This window comes from Populus euphratica, unplaced genomic scaffold, assembly GCF_000495115.2.
Source record: "Populus euphratica unplaced genomic scaffold, PopEup_1.0 scaffold209.1, whole genome shotgun sequence".
NCBI classification, from domain to species: domain Eukaryota; kingdom Viridiplantae; phylum Streptophyta; class Magnoliopsida; order Malpighiales; family Salicaceae; genus Populus; species Populus euphratica.
The window spans coordinates 51,899-66,350 of record NW_011500034.1 but is presented as its reverse complement, the minus strand read 5'-3'; the positions used below and the strand labels follow the sequence as shown (position 1 = coordinate 66,350).

General features: G+C 28.4%; 1 protein-coding gene across 1 annotated transcript; it reads left to right on the top strand.

Moving 5' to 3' along the window:
* Positions 1 to 8,532: 8,532 nt before the first annotated feature.
* On the top strand, positions 8,533 to 12,795 carry LOC105142588 (25.3 kDa vesicle transport protein-like). The gene is made up of 6 exons (XM_011050283.1): positions 8,533 to 8,694; positions 9,210 to 9,432; positions 10,141 to 10,301; positions 10,417 to 10,563; positions 11,418 to 11,494; positions 12,368 to 12,795. The coding sequence occupies exons 2-6, from the start codon at positions 9,245 to 9,247 to the stop codon at positions 12,449 to 12,451; spliced, it is 657 nt and encodes a 218-aa protein (XP_011048585.1). The 5' UTR covers positions 8,533 to 8,694; positions 9,210 to 9,244; the 3' UTR covers positions 12,452 to 12,795.
* The last annotated feature ends 1,657 nt before the right edge of the window (positions 12,796 to 14,452 follow it).

Below are 14,452 nucleotides of genomic sequence, written 5' to 3'. Positions count from 1 at the left end.
TAGTCACCTGAAAAGATATGAATATGGCAACCATCTCGACAAAAATCAGAAAAATGTTACATGTATTGCATGCCTGTAGATATTAATTCTAGGATATTTGTCATTGCTAGCTAGTTATTTAGAAATTAATAAATAGCAGTAGAAGTTGCTTACCCTTTCTGTTAATGCCCCAATTTCTTTCTTCAGTTTTTCATTCTCAACAATAGCATCAACATGCTTTTTTTTCACTTCAGCAAAGTCTGATGCCATCGAAGCATGCTCGTCCATTAATTCATCAATCTAATGATGTCATAATGATAGATTAGATTTGAGTTCAAAATTAAATATTCCACTAAAATCATAACAAATAAATAAATTTCAAAAGAAAAAGGATGTTTGCTAATGTTATATATGAATAATTAAGAGCAAGTGAAGATAGAGGGAAGATTAATTAACCTCCACCTGCAGCTCAGTTACTTGGCTCCGTCTCCTTCTGTGGCTTCTAGCTGAATTTCTATTCACCACGAGCCTGAAACCCCATTAAGATTTGAAATCATCAATGGGATGCCAAACTTTTTCCCCCTTTTTTTCTTGCATGTATAAGCTAGTCCCTGAAGATATATGGAGGAGAAGAAAAATATCAGAGAAAGTTGATCAATTATGGTTACCTTCTCGCACGTTTTGACTCTTCAGGATCTATTTGTTCAATGGTTTCTGAGTCTTCTTTTGATGATGCTTTACTTATTGTTTGCCTTGTTTCTACCTTTCGTTTTCTCTGCGTAGTATCAATCTCAGATTCTGCAATGAAAACACCATCATACGATTAGTACCATTACTTTCACAAAAATAAATAAATTTTCCCAGATTCACAATTAAATGAAAAGGCAGTGATGGATATATATATATATATATATATATATATAATCTGCCCTTTGCGTTATATGAAAAACTCATCTGCAAATTCTTACCAGGAGATGGCTTTAAGTTTTGTTCAACCTGTGCTTGATCTTTGGGGTGTGTAGACGGTTCCTGTTCACATTCGACAAAATTATGAATTAAAGATTTGTAGTCAAATTTATCTTAAAAATAATATAACAAAACCATTTGAGGATAATAATTTAGTAGGACCAAGGAGAGAGAATAGATACCATACCCCAAATCGGATAGCAGCAGCAGCGCAGGCCATGTTGAGCTTGGCCTTAAGCACAGAATAAATATACGGTTTTGAAGATTGAGGATTTTCTATTTCTATTATGTTCTCGTTGCCAACTATCGATGATGCTGACATCTGTGGCACCACAGAGGTAGCTCTGGTTGACATTTCTTCTAATAACTTTTCCAGGGCCAAATCAGATTCACTTCTAGCCATACCTGAAACTAGAGGATTCTGATCAAACCTTCGATGGCTTATCTCCACTATCTCATTTAGAGATAATGTTGTTAACGGTGGAAGCAAAGAAGGTGTGCTGTTAAGATTACTAACTGATAATTCCTGTGCCAGCTTTTCTAGTGCAAGCTGGTCTGATCCATTCCTGTTGAACATAACATGTTGAGGATTCTGATGAAAAGTTTTAATCTGCATTACATCACGTAACGATGATGTTGAAGAAGCTGGTGGAGAATCTTGTATTAGTTTCCCTGTTGCCCACATTGGTTCACTCTTGTTCACTGCTGAGACTGGCCAGGTGCATGCGTCAAAGATAGCAGATAGCTCATCACCAGCACCGTTCATAGTGTTGTTGTTGGTTGCCTTTAAGTTTTTGAATATTGCCTTGCTCTATGTTGTGGGAGTTTTAAATAAGCAACATGCATGCATTGAGCACAGGTGACAAACAGGGGGGATGTTCAAGTCTGTAATCATGAATTTTTGGAAAATGAATCTGTATTCATGATGATATTTTTCCCTATTTAGGCAGGTGAGTATCCAGTATGAGAGAAACTATATGGAAGTGCCATTAAAACCCAATCTTCCATCTTTTCTGGAGATATATTGGTCTTTACGAGATCTTTACCTTGCATGGGATTCTTCATCAATTAACAGCTCGTTATGTTAAATAGAGGAAAATCACGAATCCGCTTTTGCGCTGTTGTCATTCAAGACCAGTTCTTATTTAAAATATAAGGCTAAGTTAAATTCCTTGATTAGTAAGGAATAGGTTTTAACCTAAATACTTTTATATATATACACACACACACACAATACACACACCTAGATACTTTTAAAAAAATATATATACTAGATTTTGTGATTTAAAAAAAAATTAAGATATTTATAATTCGTAGCCTAATTAGACAATCTTACTTCAAATATAGAAGTTGTTAAAAGTAAAATTCAAGAAAAAAACCAATTATACGAGGAATAATTTAGAAGGTCACACATGGACATCTTATATTACTGAATAAAATGTCTACTTTGTACATATTAGATATATAGACATTTCAACCTATTTTAGTAGAAAAACATGCTATTTGTCTACATCTATTAATTCATAAGGAATTCAATTTAAATTTTGATGGGGATTAAATTCATTAGACTTTATGAAAATCATAAAATCCAATATATATATTTTTAAAAAAATTATTTAGTATATAAAAGTCTAATTAATCCATACATTAAAATCATAAAATCCGATATATATATTTTTGAAAAAGTATTTAGGTTAAAATCTAGTCCTTACTAATCATTGATATTACATTGATATTACAATGCTATCTAAAATTTGGTATATCAAATCATAGTGTTTCATTTTATTTAGGATTTACTTTTCCTTAATAATAGTTAAGTTTAGATTAATAAAACTTGTCAATATGATTGCGTGGTAAGTTCTAGTAAATGTTGTGTCATTATAATTATGATGTATTAAATTTTTTAAGAAAAAATATTTTATTTTTAAAAAAAAAAATTATTATCTAGTTTTAAAATGGAACGAATACGAAATTGTTAGGTTTTGCCAAATCATAAATAACATGAAATATTAAATAACATGGTTAGTTAATATAAGTTTCAAATAAGTATTTGATACAAATAATTTATATTTACAAATTAGAAAATGGTTTTAACTCTCAAACACATTAGGTTTCATGCTTTTTGAGGTAAAAAATTTCTTTTTTTTATAATTATGAATTATCATTGGCACATCTTTACATTAAGAAAAAACTAAAACTACTAACCCTTTCACTATAGCAATTCATAATGAACGACTGAGCTGGTTTTTTTTCTTTTCTTTTCTTCTTTTTTTTTTGGTTTTTTGAGCTGTCTTTTTCTTAAAAAACTATTTTTTATTTTATTTTTTTGTTTTTTCTTTTAATAATTTTTTTAATTTAGTTTGTTAATGTTAATTTTTTTATTTAGTTATAAAACTTTCATGACACAAATCCTGAATTTAAAAGGTTAACTTGATATAACGACTTAAATCATATTTTTTTGTTTTTTTCTTTTTAATTAATTTTATTTATTTATTTTAGTTTGTTAATGTTAAATTTATGTCTATTTAGTTATCAGATTTTCATGACACATATCCCAGGTTTCACGGGTTAACCTAGTTAATTTTGGGTTAACCGTCCATTTTTTTTTGTTAATGTTAATTTTTTTTATTTTGTTATTAAATTTTTATAACACGGATCTCAAGTTTAACGGGTTAACCTAGTTTGACGAGTTAACCCAGAGTTTTTTTCTGCTTTTTTTCTTTTTAATTTTTTTTTGTTTAGTTTAGTTTGTTAATATTAAATTTCTTTCTATTTAATTATCAAACTTTCATGATACATATCTTAAGTTTTACGAATTAACCTGGTTTTACAGTTAACCCAATTAATTATAGGTTAACTCATCCATTTTTTTTTTGTTTTTTTTTCTTTTGTTAATACTAAAAAAAAATTTATTTAGTTATCAGATTTTCATAACATGAATCTTGGGGTTAACGAGTTAACCTGATTTGGCAAGGTAACTTGAAGTTTTTTTTCTTTTTTTTAATTAATTTTTTCCGTTTAGTTTAATTTATTAATGTTAAATTTTTTTCTATCTAACTATCAGACTTTCATGACACATATTCCAAGTTTGACAGGCTAACCAAGTTAATTCTGGGTTAACCCATCAATTTTTTTTCTATTTAATTATCATACTTTTATAACGTGAATTCTAGGTTCAATGAGTTAACCTGGTTTGAAGAGTTAAACCAGTTAATTTAGATTTTTTTTTTTGTATTCATTAGTTTTTTCCTCTTATAGCTTTTTTTTTCTTTTTAATTAATATTTTTTGTTTAATTTAGTTCATTAATATTAAATTTTTTTCTATTTAGTTATCAATTGATGCCTTTAGTTTTTTTTTTATGTCTTTGACTCTAGATTGCATAGTGCAGTTCATAGTGAAAAAGCTGATGCATTTTATTTATTTTTTTACTTTTTAATTTTTTTAAAAATTTTGGTTTATTTATGTTAAAAAAAATTTTATTTAGTTATAAGACTTTCAAAACATGAATCTCATGTTTAACAGGTTAGTCTAGTTAATTTAATATTTTTTTATTAGTTTTTTCTCTATTTAGGTTTTTTCTTCTTTGTTTTTCCCTTTTTAACTAAATTTTATAAATTTATTTTGTTGATATTAAAATTCTTTATATTTAATTATCAGACTTTCATGACACAGATCTCAGGTTTGACAGGTTACCCGATTAATTTAGATTTTTTTATTTTTCTTCATTTGTTTTTTCTTCCTATAGGTTTTTTTCTTTTAATTCAGTTAGTTTTTTTTCTTTTTACTTTTTTTTTTACTTTTTTTATGCCATTAACAGTCCATAATGAAAACCGATGCTTTTTTTTTCATTTTTAATTAATTATTTTCATTTCTTTTAGTTTGTTAATGTTAATTTTTTTATATATTTAGTTACCAAACTTTCATGACACGAATCCTGGGTTTAACAGGTTAGCCCAGTTAATTTTAGGCTAACACGTTATTTTTTTTTTATTTAGTTATCAAACTTTCATGATATAAATCTAATATTTGATGGGTTAACTCAGTTAATTCAGATTTTTTTTATTTTTTTTTCTTCATTAGTTATTTTCTTCATGTTGTTTTTTTTACCTAATCTATTTAATTATCACACTTTTATAATATAACCTTGCAGCCAGACCCACATCCAAGGCTATTGGATTTAATATTGCACTCAAACTCACTTAAACTTGAATCATGCAAGTTTAATATTGTTATTAATATTATAAATATTACTCTTAAGTCAGACATTGTAGCTAAATCTAAAACTTTTGAATATAGTTTTGTAGAAAGACTTAATACTTTTAAATCTTAGCTTTTTCTATATTTTTTATATAAAAAAATTGACCCGTAGCATCGCGCGGGTCATCTAACTAGTTTATATCTATAACAATCTTTCAAGAATTATTATTTTATATTTTCAACCTATTCACAAATATAATTGCTATTCAAAACAAGTTTGTATTTATTTTATTATTATTTGTTATGCATTGATATATACTATTTATGATATTAATTTTTATAAAAAATTTAAATTAGATTAAATATAAATATAAAGATTTTATTAAAGTAACATAAATTTTAGAATTTAAATTCATCTATTCAATTGATATACAAATATATTTTTAGAATTACATGAAAGAAACGACATAAGAAACACAATAACACAAAACTTTACTAAATAGAATAATCACACTAAAAATTATAATTTAAAATTTTATTTCTTAATAATTTAGTAAACTAATTAGTCTCTTTTTAGATTTATAACTTTTTAAATAAACTAAAAAATAATCTAAAGAAATCAAGAAACCTAAAAATTAAAAACAAAAACAATAAAATCTGTAAATAAATTAATATATATATATATAATTATTAAATATAATATCTAATCTTCTAAACTAAATAAAAAAATACAAATATCTAAGAAAATAAATAATTTTTTTTCTAAAAAAATCCTCATGCATTACAGAATCTAGTAACCCACGATTCGATAATCAATATGGTTGGTGGAGCTAGTTTAAAAGACTTGAGTTATTATGTGCAAGGAAAGGTCGGGGCAAAATTTAATTCCTCTAATAAAAAAAAAGTACCTCAATTGGATAAGTGATATATAAATTATATTTTTATTAAAGCATACAAATCTTGCGAAATCTTTTAATTTGAAAGAAAAGGAAAGATTTTTTTTTTGTTAGATTTTTTATATATTACCTTTAAATTATATTATTTGATTCATATAAACAATCCAATTTGACATTGCCGTGGATATGTAAAAAGAAAAGATGAGAACAACATTTAACTATAATTAATAAAAACCTAAAAGAGCTCACTCTTTCATTGTAGACACAAACTCAGGAGCATTGTAGATCATAACAATATAATAACGATTTAGCCCTTTTCAGCAAAAATAACTAATTATAGGTGGCGTGTGCTAATATGTAGAATATGTTCGTGTTATTTAAACGACCAAAAGTAAATTCCAGGATGACACTAAAATCATCTTAATAGTTTTTTTATTTCTCAACAATGCATGTAGCCAATAAATCTATGATTTAACATTAATGATTTTTTGTGTTTATCTTTCTTTATTTTTTTCTCCTGGATTTACATTCCATCATTTAAATTTTCAAATGGCCCTTTAATTTTTTTTATTCTTTTTATTATTATTTATTTTATTTAAAGTAATTTATACAATTAGAGTCTTTTTAAATTTCATTCTCTTTTAATTTTTTTAGCTATTAGATAGTTCTCATTCTTTTTATTGATATTTTTTATTTAAGATAATTCTTAAAAAAAAATTATGATTTCATCCTTTTTCAGTTTTTTTCTCCTATAAAATTTGATATTTATTCTTTTGTTGCTAGTTTTCTACTATGATTTTTTTAAATTGAAATTTTTTTATTTCAACATTAAATTGTTTGGAAATTGAGATTCTTGATTGAGTCCGAATCTATAATTTTATGAATTTTGAGTTTGAGAAATTAACCCAAGTTTAAGATATTCACTTGATTTATTTGCTTTTTTTCTTTTTTAAAGCTCTTTTTATTTTAATTTCATCCTCCAATATTTATTTTAGTGAAGATTGAGCTCCATTATTTTATTTTATTTTGCTTTCTATAGGTTTTCTTTTTTACTATTTTTGAAAATAAATAAGGTTATCTCATTTCTTTTAATTTTTTGTTCTATGTTAAATTTAGATATTTAAAAATAAATCTTGTTTTTGAATTGAATTAAGTTAATTAATCAAATATAAAAATAAGATGTGCATTTCATGATAGCTTATTTTTTATAGTTAATTATTATTTTTTTATTGTTTACTTTATTTACTATCGATGTTTTTATTAATTATATATTAAATTAATTAAACTTATTGAATCTAGTCAAGTCAATGACCCAAGTCTTAAATTTTTTTTATAAAAAAAAATTATAGTCACTTAAGAATCCTTTTTTTATTGGGAAAATTTTTACATGATTAAAGGTATAGCTCAAGTCAACTATCTAATAAGATATTAGTAAATGTGTTTGTTGTATAAATTTAGAAGGATAAAATTAAACCTTTTCGTATATTTCTCCACGCATGATATATGTAATTATAAAATATACTAAATATTTAAGTAAAATATTGTAGCAAACCACAATTACTAAAAAAATTCAATTTTCATCCTTGAACTTTTTTTTAATTGTAGCCTTTTATGTCCTAATTAATGATCAATTTATTAGAATTTATTTAGAAAAGAAAATAATTAACAATAGAACCAAGTGTAAAACAATGAGAAATCTCATAGTTAGTATGAAATCCACTAGAAAAAATTATGTTTAGTCCACCTACTTTTTTTTTTCTTACTTTGCATTCTCTTTAGTTTTAGTAATTTTAATTTTGATTTAAAAGTTTAATTTCTTAATATTTTATTTTCTAAGCTTAAAAGAGAAGAAATAAATTCAATGAAAACTACAAAGAAAAACTACAAAGAAAACTTGTTTTTCTTGATTTAATGTGTTCAATTTGATAAGAAGAATTTAAGAAGATGTTTTTTCTTGTCTAAAAAATTAAATCATGTTCTTTTAGATTTTTTGATATAATTGCTTTTTATTTATTTTTTTGTGATTTTAGAGTGTTTTAGTGTTAGTAAGTGGTTTGTGGAGGTTTTATGATGTTTTTAGATAAAAATAATTTTTTTAATTATATAGTTTTATTTTTTTAACTGTAATAGTAAATTAACAATACTTATTAAACTAAATCAAATAAATATTAAAGTCATAGATTTTATCAAGAATTTTTTTTTCATATTAAAAAAATCCAGCAAATAACATATCACATACCACCAATCTAGTATTATTTCTATTTCGTAACAAACTTGTTAAATCTAAAATATGAAGATAGGAGCGTCCATACATTTGATGGCTTGTTTAAGACCAGGGAAAGGAGGTGTCCACGAAAGTCGGCGCTATGATACACTTCCATGGGCCCTTGTTATGTGAGCCCAATACCAGAGACTGGATCGAGCCTAGAAAGACCAGATCCTCGTATTTACTCCGCGTTGTGTACCATCTTCGAAATTACTCGTGCCAGACAGATAGAAATTGCAGCTTCCCTTAACGATATAACAACTGCCCTCTCTTCGATCTGTCTTTTGTTTTTGTTATTTATTTATTGCTGTACATATATTTTCACCATCATAGTCTCTTGTTCCTCGGATCCTTTAATCCGAAACCAAAAATCCACATGCTATAATCAGGTAATTCTTTCTTTCTTTCTTGCATGGTCATTTGATACTTGAATTATGATTTGATGGGTTTCAGTTTGGGTTTATCAACATGTGATTGCATTGTTTCATGGGGTCTTAATTGGGTTTTTTTGTTCGGTTCGTGAAGATAGATCGTAGGGATCTTGTTTATTTTATGTTGAGTTATAAAAGGAAGGTTGGAGGTTTTGTTTCTGTTGTGAGTTTTTCTTTTCTTTTCCCTTCTAATAATGGCTTTTCACTTGGTTTTTTTTATATATTTATAAATATAAGGCAATTTCAGAAACTGAATCACGGTTTTTTGTTTTTTTTTAACATACTTTAATGGATACGATTCAATTCTTAGATTTCAGATAATTTACAGACTGATGCTTCGATTTTAAGTTCAGCTTAAGGAATGTTTCTTCTTCTTTTTTTAATTAAATATTGGTCTTAAAGACAGAATCTTGATCAAATTTGCTTGTTTGGCCTCTAATGGATCTGGGTTTTCTATTTTTAACATAATGCAGTTATTTTGTATATCCGAGGGAGTGAAGAAGTAAAGATGGTGAAGCTAACAATGATCGCGCGTGTTACTGATGGACTTCCGCTAGCAGAGGGACTGGATGATGGTCGTGATGTGAAAGATGCTGAAATGTACAAACAGCAGGTCAAGGCACTTTTCAAGAACCTTGCATCTGGCCACAATGACGCATCGAGGATGTCCGTTGAAACGGGTCCTTATGTTTTCCAGTATCCTGCAATTTATTTTTATTTATTCATTTCATAACCTTTGGAAGTTTGTTCTTGATAGCCTGACATTTTTGTATATTGCTTCTAAACATTTTTATTAGACTTGCTAAGCATGCGTAAACTTGTCTTTAACTTTCCTATTTTTAGTTTATCTTCCTCCAACGCTAAGGATTCTACACCTACTGCAGAATCATGCAATCTCGTATTAGTTATGCCCAGAAGTCCAATATGTTACTGGTTTTTTGTTAACAGTTTAATGACACAGCAGAGAACTCATAAAAAAATGACGAATTTCTTACCAATCATATATATATGTATAAGTGTATTGTTCTGGTTGTGAAAGCAGCTGTACCTGCATATCTGTATTTGTTTTTCCACGTGCTGATGGTTTTTCATTGAACTTTATGTGGTCATTTGGCCCATCTGTTCTATTAGAGTGCAAGTTAGCTTTTAATATGTGCAGTTAAACACTTGTAAGCTTGCTTGTGAATCTTTTTTTTGTTTCCCTAATGACCTAATTTATGCTCATGTTATGCTACTTGATACTATCAATTCACATGGTCCGTTCCTTTTTCTGAATTTTGAACTGTGGGATTTATGGGTTTTTTATTTTTTTTATTTTGTATCTTGTAAAACTTATTCCATGATTTCTGCTTTCTTACTATCTTTATAGTCAACCAGACTAGATGTTTTCCTTCACCTGAGTAGTTATATCATTGAAGGACGTGTTTGTTACCTTACTATGTGTGACCGCTCTTATCCTAAGAAACTTGCCTTTCAATACCTGGAAGACCTTAAGAATGAATTTGAACGTGTCAATGGGGCTCAAATTGAAACTGCTGCTAGACCATATGCCTTCATTAAATTTGGTAAGTTTTTATTCCTATTGAAATAAAATTGTTCTTACAGATATTTAAATTCCTTTACACTCTCTTTGGCACTTTGACTAGGATTGATTTTGTTTTTCATGTCTATGTTCTTAAGACACTTTCATACAGAAAACAAAGAAATTGTATCAGGACACCCGCACCCAGCGGAATGTTGCAAAGTTGAATGATGAGCTGTATGAAGTCCACCAAATAATGACTCGCAATGTGCAGGAAGTTTTGGGTGTTGGTGAAAAGCTGGACCGTAAGATGTCTGATTGATCGATTTTATGATTATGGTGCAAGTAAAACATGATCCATGTCTATACATGAATTGAATATATTAGTGTTTATGAGTTTTTATGTATGTTTAAATGTGGTGTTAATTAGATTAGGTGATGATTATATAAGCATGCTCAACTGGGATATACTAACAAGCTATGTGGATGTTATATATGCCCTAGAAATGTCAGCTGGCATCTGTATTATATGCTATAGAGACGTATGCATTTTCCTTGTTCAATAAGTTAGTCCTTTGATTATTGTGAAGCTGACAAAAGTAATAGGAACTTATTGATGCAGGGCGGAATGCACCACCTATTTTCCTTGGTCACATATCTCCACGTAGAAATTGTACTCAAACCATATTTTTTGGGGCTTGCCATTATTGTGCAATGATAGAACACCAGATATATGAACTCTTGCAGGGAATCATATTTATCCCTTTTTAGAGAGCTTTTTTCTTTATCAATGAGTGTGTGTTTGGTATTGTGGTGCAGGGTGTTTTTCAGAAGTGCTTTTCAATTGAAAATGCATTAAAATGATGTTTTTTTCTGTTTTTTTTACATTAGCAAAAAAAAAAAAAAGAGCACTAAATTCATAAATTATTAAGCTTAACCAAATCATGTTTCTTCAATATTTGATTTTGGCCAGATAACACTTGTTCCTTGTATTTACATGTGAGTGACATACTACACACATCAATTGCTTTTTGCCTCATCATTTGTGTTTTAATCATTCCTTTCTTTCACTTGGATAAAAGATGCTAAATTCTTACATTTCACCCCCCTCTCAATATATTCACAAAAATTCTCTCTTGCATCTTTGGTGACAATGCAGAGGTCAGTCAAATGTCAAGTCGGTTAACATCAGAATCTCGCATTTATGCTGAAAAGGCAAGAGATTTGAATCGACAGGTTAGTTTCATTTGCTAAGCAGTTAACATACAGTGTTAATCCAACTGACACTTCAGCAACTTGATCTCAATTTGTATGCTTTTATCTAAAGTAATGTGTATGAAAGGGTTTTCATGAAAAAGGTTGTCATGTATTCTAGGGCCTTTGTTTTCTTTACCTTCTTGACAATTCTTTGAAGAAGTCTTGGGGCAAAAGTGGCCTTTATCTGTTTTTCAAATGGCAGTGAACTTTATCCTAGTGTTGGTGTCATAATGTCTTGTGGAAATCATCTGGAACTGAGATTCATGTGGCATATTATGGTTAAAAAGAGAATCATTCTCATGTCCTTTAAAAGGAAACAATTGGTTTTAGAATATCCATGAAACATTCAAGTGTTTTATATATATTTTTTTTTATATAAGACTGGTCCCGTGATTTTATTTTATTTTTATTTTTTTGTTATTGACCATGGTAAACCATGGGATTGCGACCTAAAAGATTTTAGAAGAATAGGTTGATGTGGTTTATGTTCTTAAAATCAGTTTGGTGCTCCACTATTTCTACGAGATTGGCACGTTAGGCTCTATGCACTGTGCTTTACCTTTGATAGTAGTTAGTTTCCTTCTTTCAGATATAGTATATTTTTTTTGGTTAATTCTTTCAGATAGAATTGGGTTTCAGGATCGTTTCCTCAAGGTCTTTAACTATAGGTCTTGTTGGAATTCTAAAATTTTCTCCATGCTTGTTTTAATATAATTTTCTTTATTATACGTGTTTTGTGATAAATGTTGGCATTGGTTACTGCTTAGTTCTTGACAAATGCTAAAACATAACTGCATGTAGTACATACACTTGAAATTTACTTACGATCTGCTTTACACGATTTGAGTGCAGGCCTTGATTCGAAAATGGGCCCCTGTTGCTATTGTGCTAGGAGTTGTCTTCCTCCTCTTTTGGGTTAAAACAAAGCTCTGGTGATCCAATGGCCTTCTGTGGTTTCTGAGAAATGTTGCATATTTTTCCTGGGTTTCTCTGCGTTGCAGTCTGTTGCCTGTGTTCGTGGTGCAAGTTCAAACTTCAGAGACTTCATATTGTGGACTGGACACGCACATGAAGGCCTAATGTTTCAAAGTGGACTCTAGTTTTCGCTCATGACACGCTAGTTAAAAGGACTCTAGTTCTTTATGTACACATCTGAACAAAATATGGAAATGTGAAAGAGAAACCCTTTATCGTACAATTAGGGAAGGATCAAATATATTGGATTAAATTCGAGGATCTTCCGAATTCTCGACACTTTATAGAGGCCTTATAAATATCCATAATTCATCAGTATCCAAGATGTGCTCTAGATTACATTGATATGTTGCCTGCAATTCTTACTTTACATTAATGATTTATTCCGCACCCCTCTTGTTTGGTTACCGGTCACCACTTCTTTTTTTGTAAGCATTATAACCATATAGTTTGCTGAAGTTTTCAAGTGCCATCATGCTATGATCCGCCTCAGTCCGCATGGTGAAGTTTGCCAATTTTTGGACATCGTGTTTTCTCGGATAAGGACAACCCTTGATGATTTTATGGTTTGATGATGATTGAGTTTACGAGTAGTCCATGAATGGTAAAAATACTCGACATGGATTTGCTTCCCTTTTTCTGCTGAAAGAGAATGACATTTCTTCCTCATAAAATACCAGGAATCATGCGAGGACCGAGCATGAGAGGCTCCAATCCGTGCTCTAATGCCTTTTTGAATCCTTTGAGAAGTATGCTCCGAATGGCTTCCAATAATCAGCCATAAGCAAACAATTTACCACAGTAAAAAGAGATTATTATATATTTGGTGTACAAGATTTTTTTTTATTTTAAGTGTCCTTTCCATTTTATCTGCTCAGCCTCAGCAGATGCTGCTGCTAGTGCCCTATAATTAACTTGATTGCATCTAAAAGAATATCAGTTATTGCTTCAAACTGTTTTGGTACTTTAATATTCATGCATTTCAATATATAAGTTCTTGCGGATTATATTTATTACTTTTCACTATTCATATATTCTTCTGATTTTCTTATAAATGAATATATTTAAAAAAAAAATTGAATTAATATGTTTGATAGTTAGAGTCTAAATAATTATATATAAAGTTTAATTGAATTAGTTATATCGCGAGGTGACTAACCATGCTTCGCTATAAATCAAATCAATTTTTTTAAAAATATAAAATAAATTGTGCAAATGTTGTTATTGTATTTTCTATTTGCAAGAAGAAATTTGATTCCGAACTTAAAATTTGATGTATATAATTTTTTCTTTCTTTTAAAAAATCGACGAAATGATATCTTTGATTGACTTGGATCAATGCAAGCTAACCCACCATGCTCCCACCATGCTCGTAATGTAAGTTATAAACTTAACTGAGCTTAATAAAATCATTTTCCTGGAACAATTGTTATTTAATTATATAATAGCAAAAAATATATTGTTAGGAAAGTAACCGGATAAAATCAAAAAAAAATAATCATGATTGGATGTAAAATAAAAGGTTAGCTAATATTATAAAAAGACTAATATACTTTTATTCAAAAACACATCACGTAATAAAATAATATAAAATTTTATTATTTATCAATTTAAGAGTTTAATAAAATAATATATTTTTAATTAATTAATTTTAAAGAAAAAATAATTTTAAATTTAAATAAAAAATAAAAACAAATTAGATACACGATAACCTAGCATGCATAATCCTTTAAAAAAGGACACAAATGCATATGCCTTCCCAGCCATGTCCATATACCTCGCCTAATAAGCTTGGAGAGCTTTGAGAAAAAAAAACCTTATTTCCTCTCGGTGGAGAATTCTCATTATATAGAAAGAAAATAACCTTATCTCCAAATACCAACTACTATTGATAAATTTACAAGCATAAATTTGCTAACAAGAAAATAATAATGCTAACATGTCATGAATTTGGTAAAGATA

What these genes read in the sequence shown, in the direction of transcription:
- LOC105142588 (XM_011050283.1), top strand. Translation starts at nt 9,245, where the DNA reads ATGGTGAAGCTAACAATGATCGCGCGTGTTACTGATGGACTTCCGCTA. An exon ending in ACGGGTCCTTATGTTTTCCA is followed by an intron (nt 9,433 to 10,140) that starts GTATCCTGCAAT and finishes TCACCTGAGTAG; the next exon opens with TTATATCATTGAAGGACGTG. An exon ending in TGTTGGTGAAAAGCTGGACC is followed by an intron (nt 10,564 to 11,417) that starts GTAAGATGTCTG and finishes GTGACAATGCAG; the next exon opens with AGGTCAGTCAAATGTCAAGT.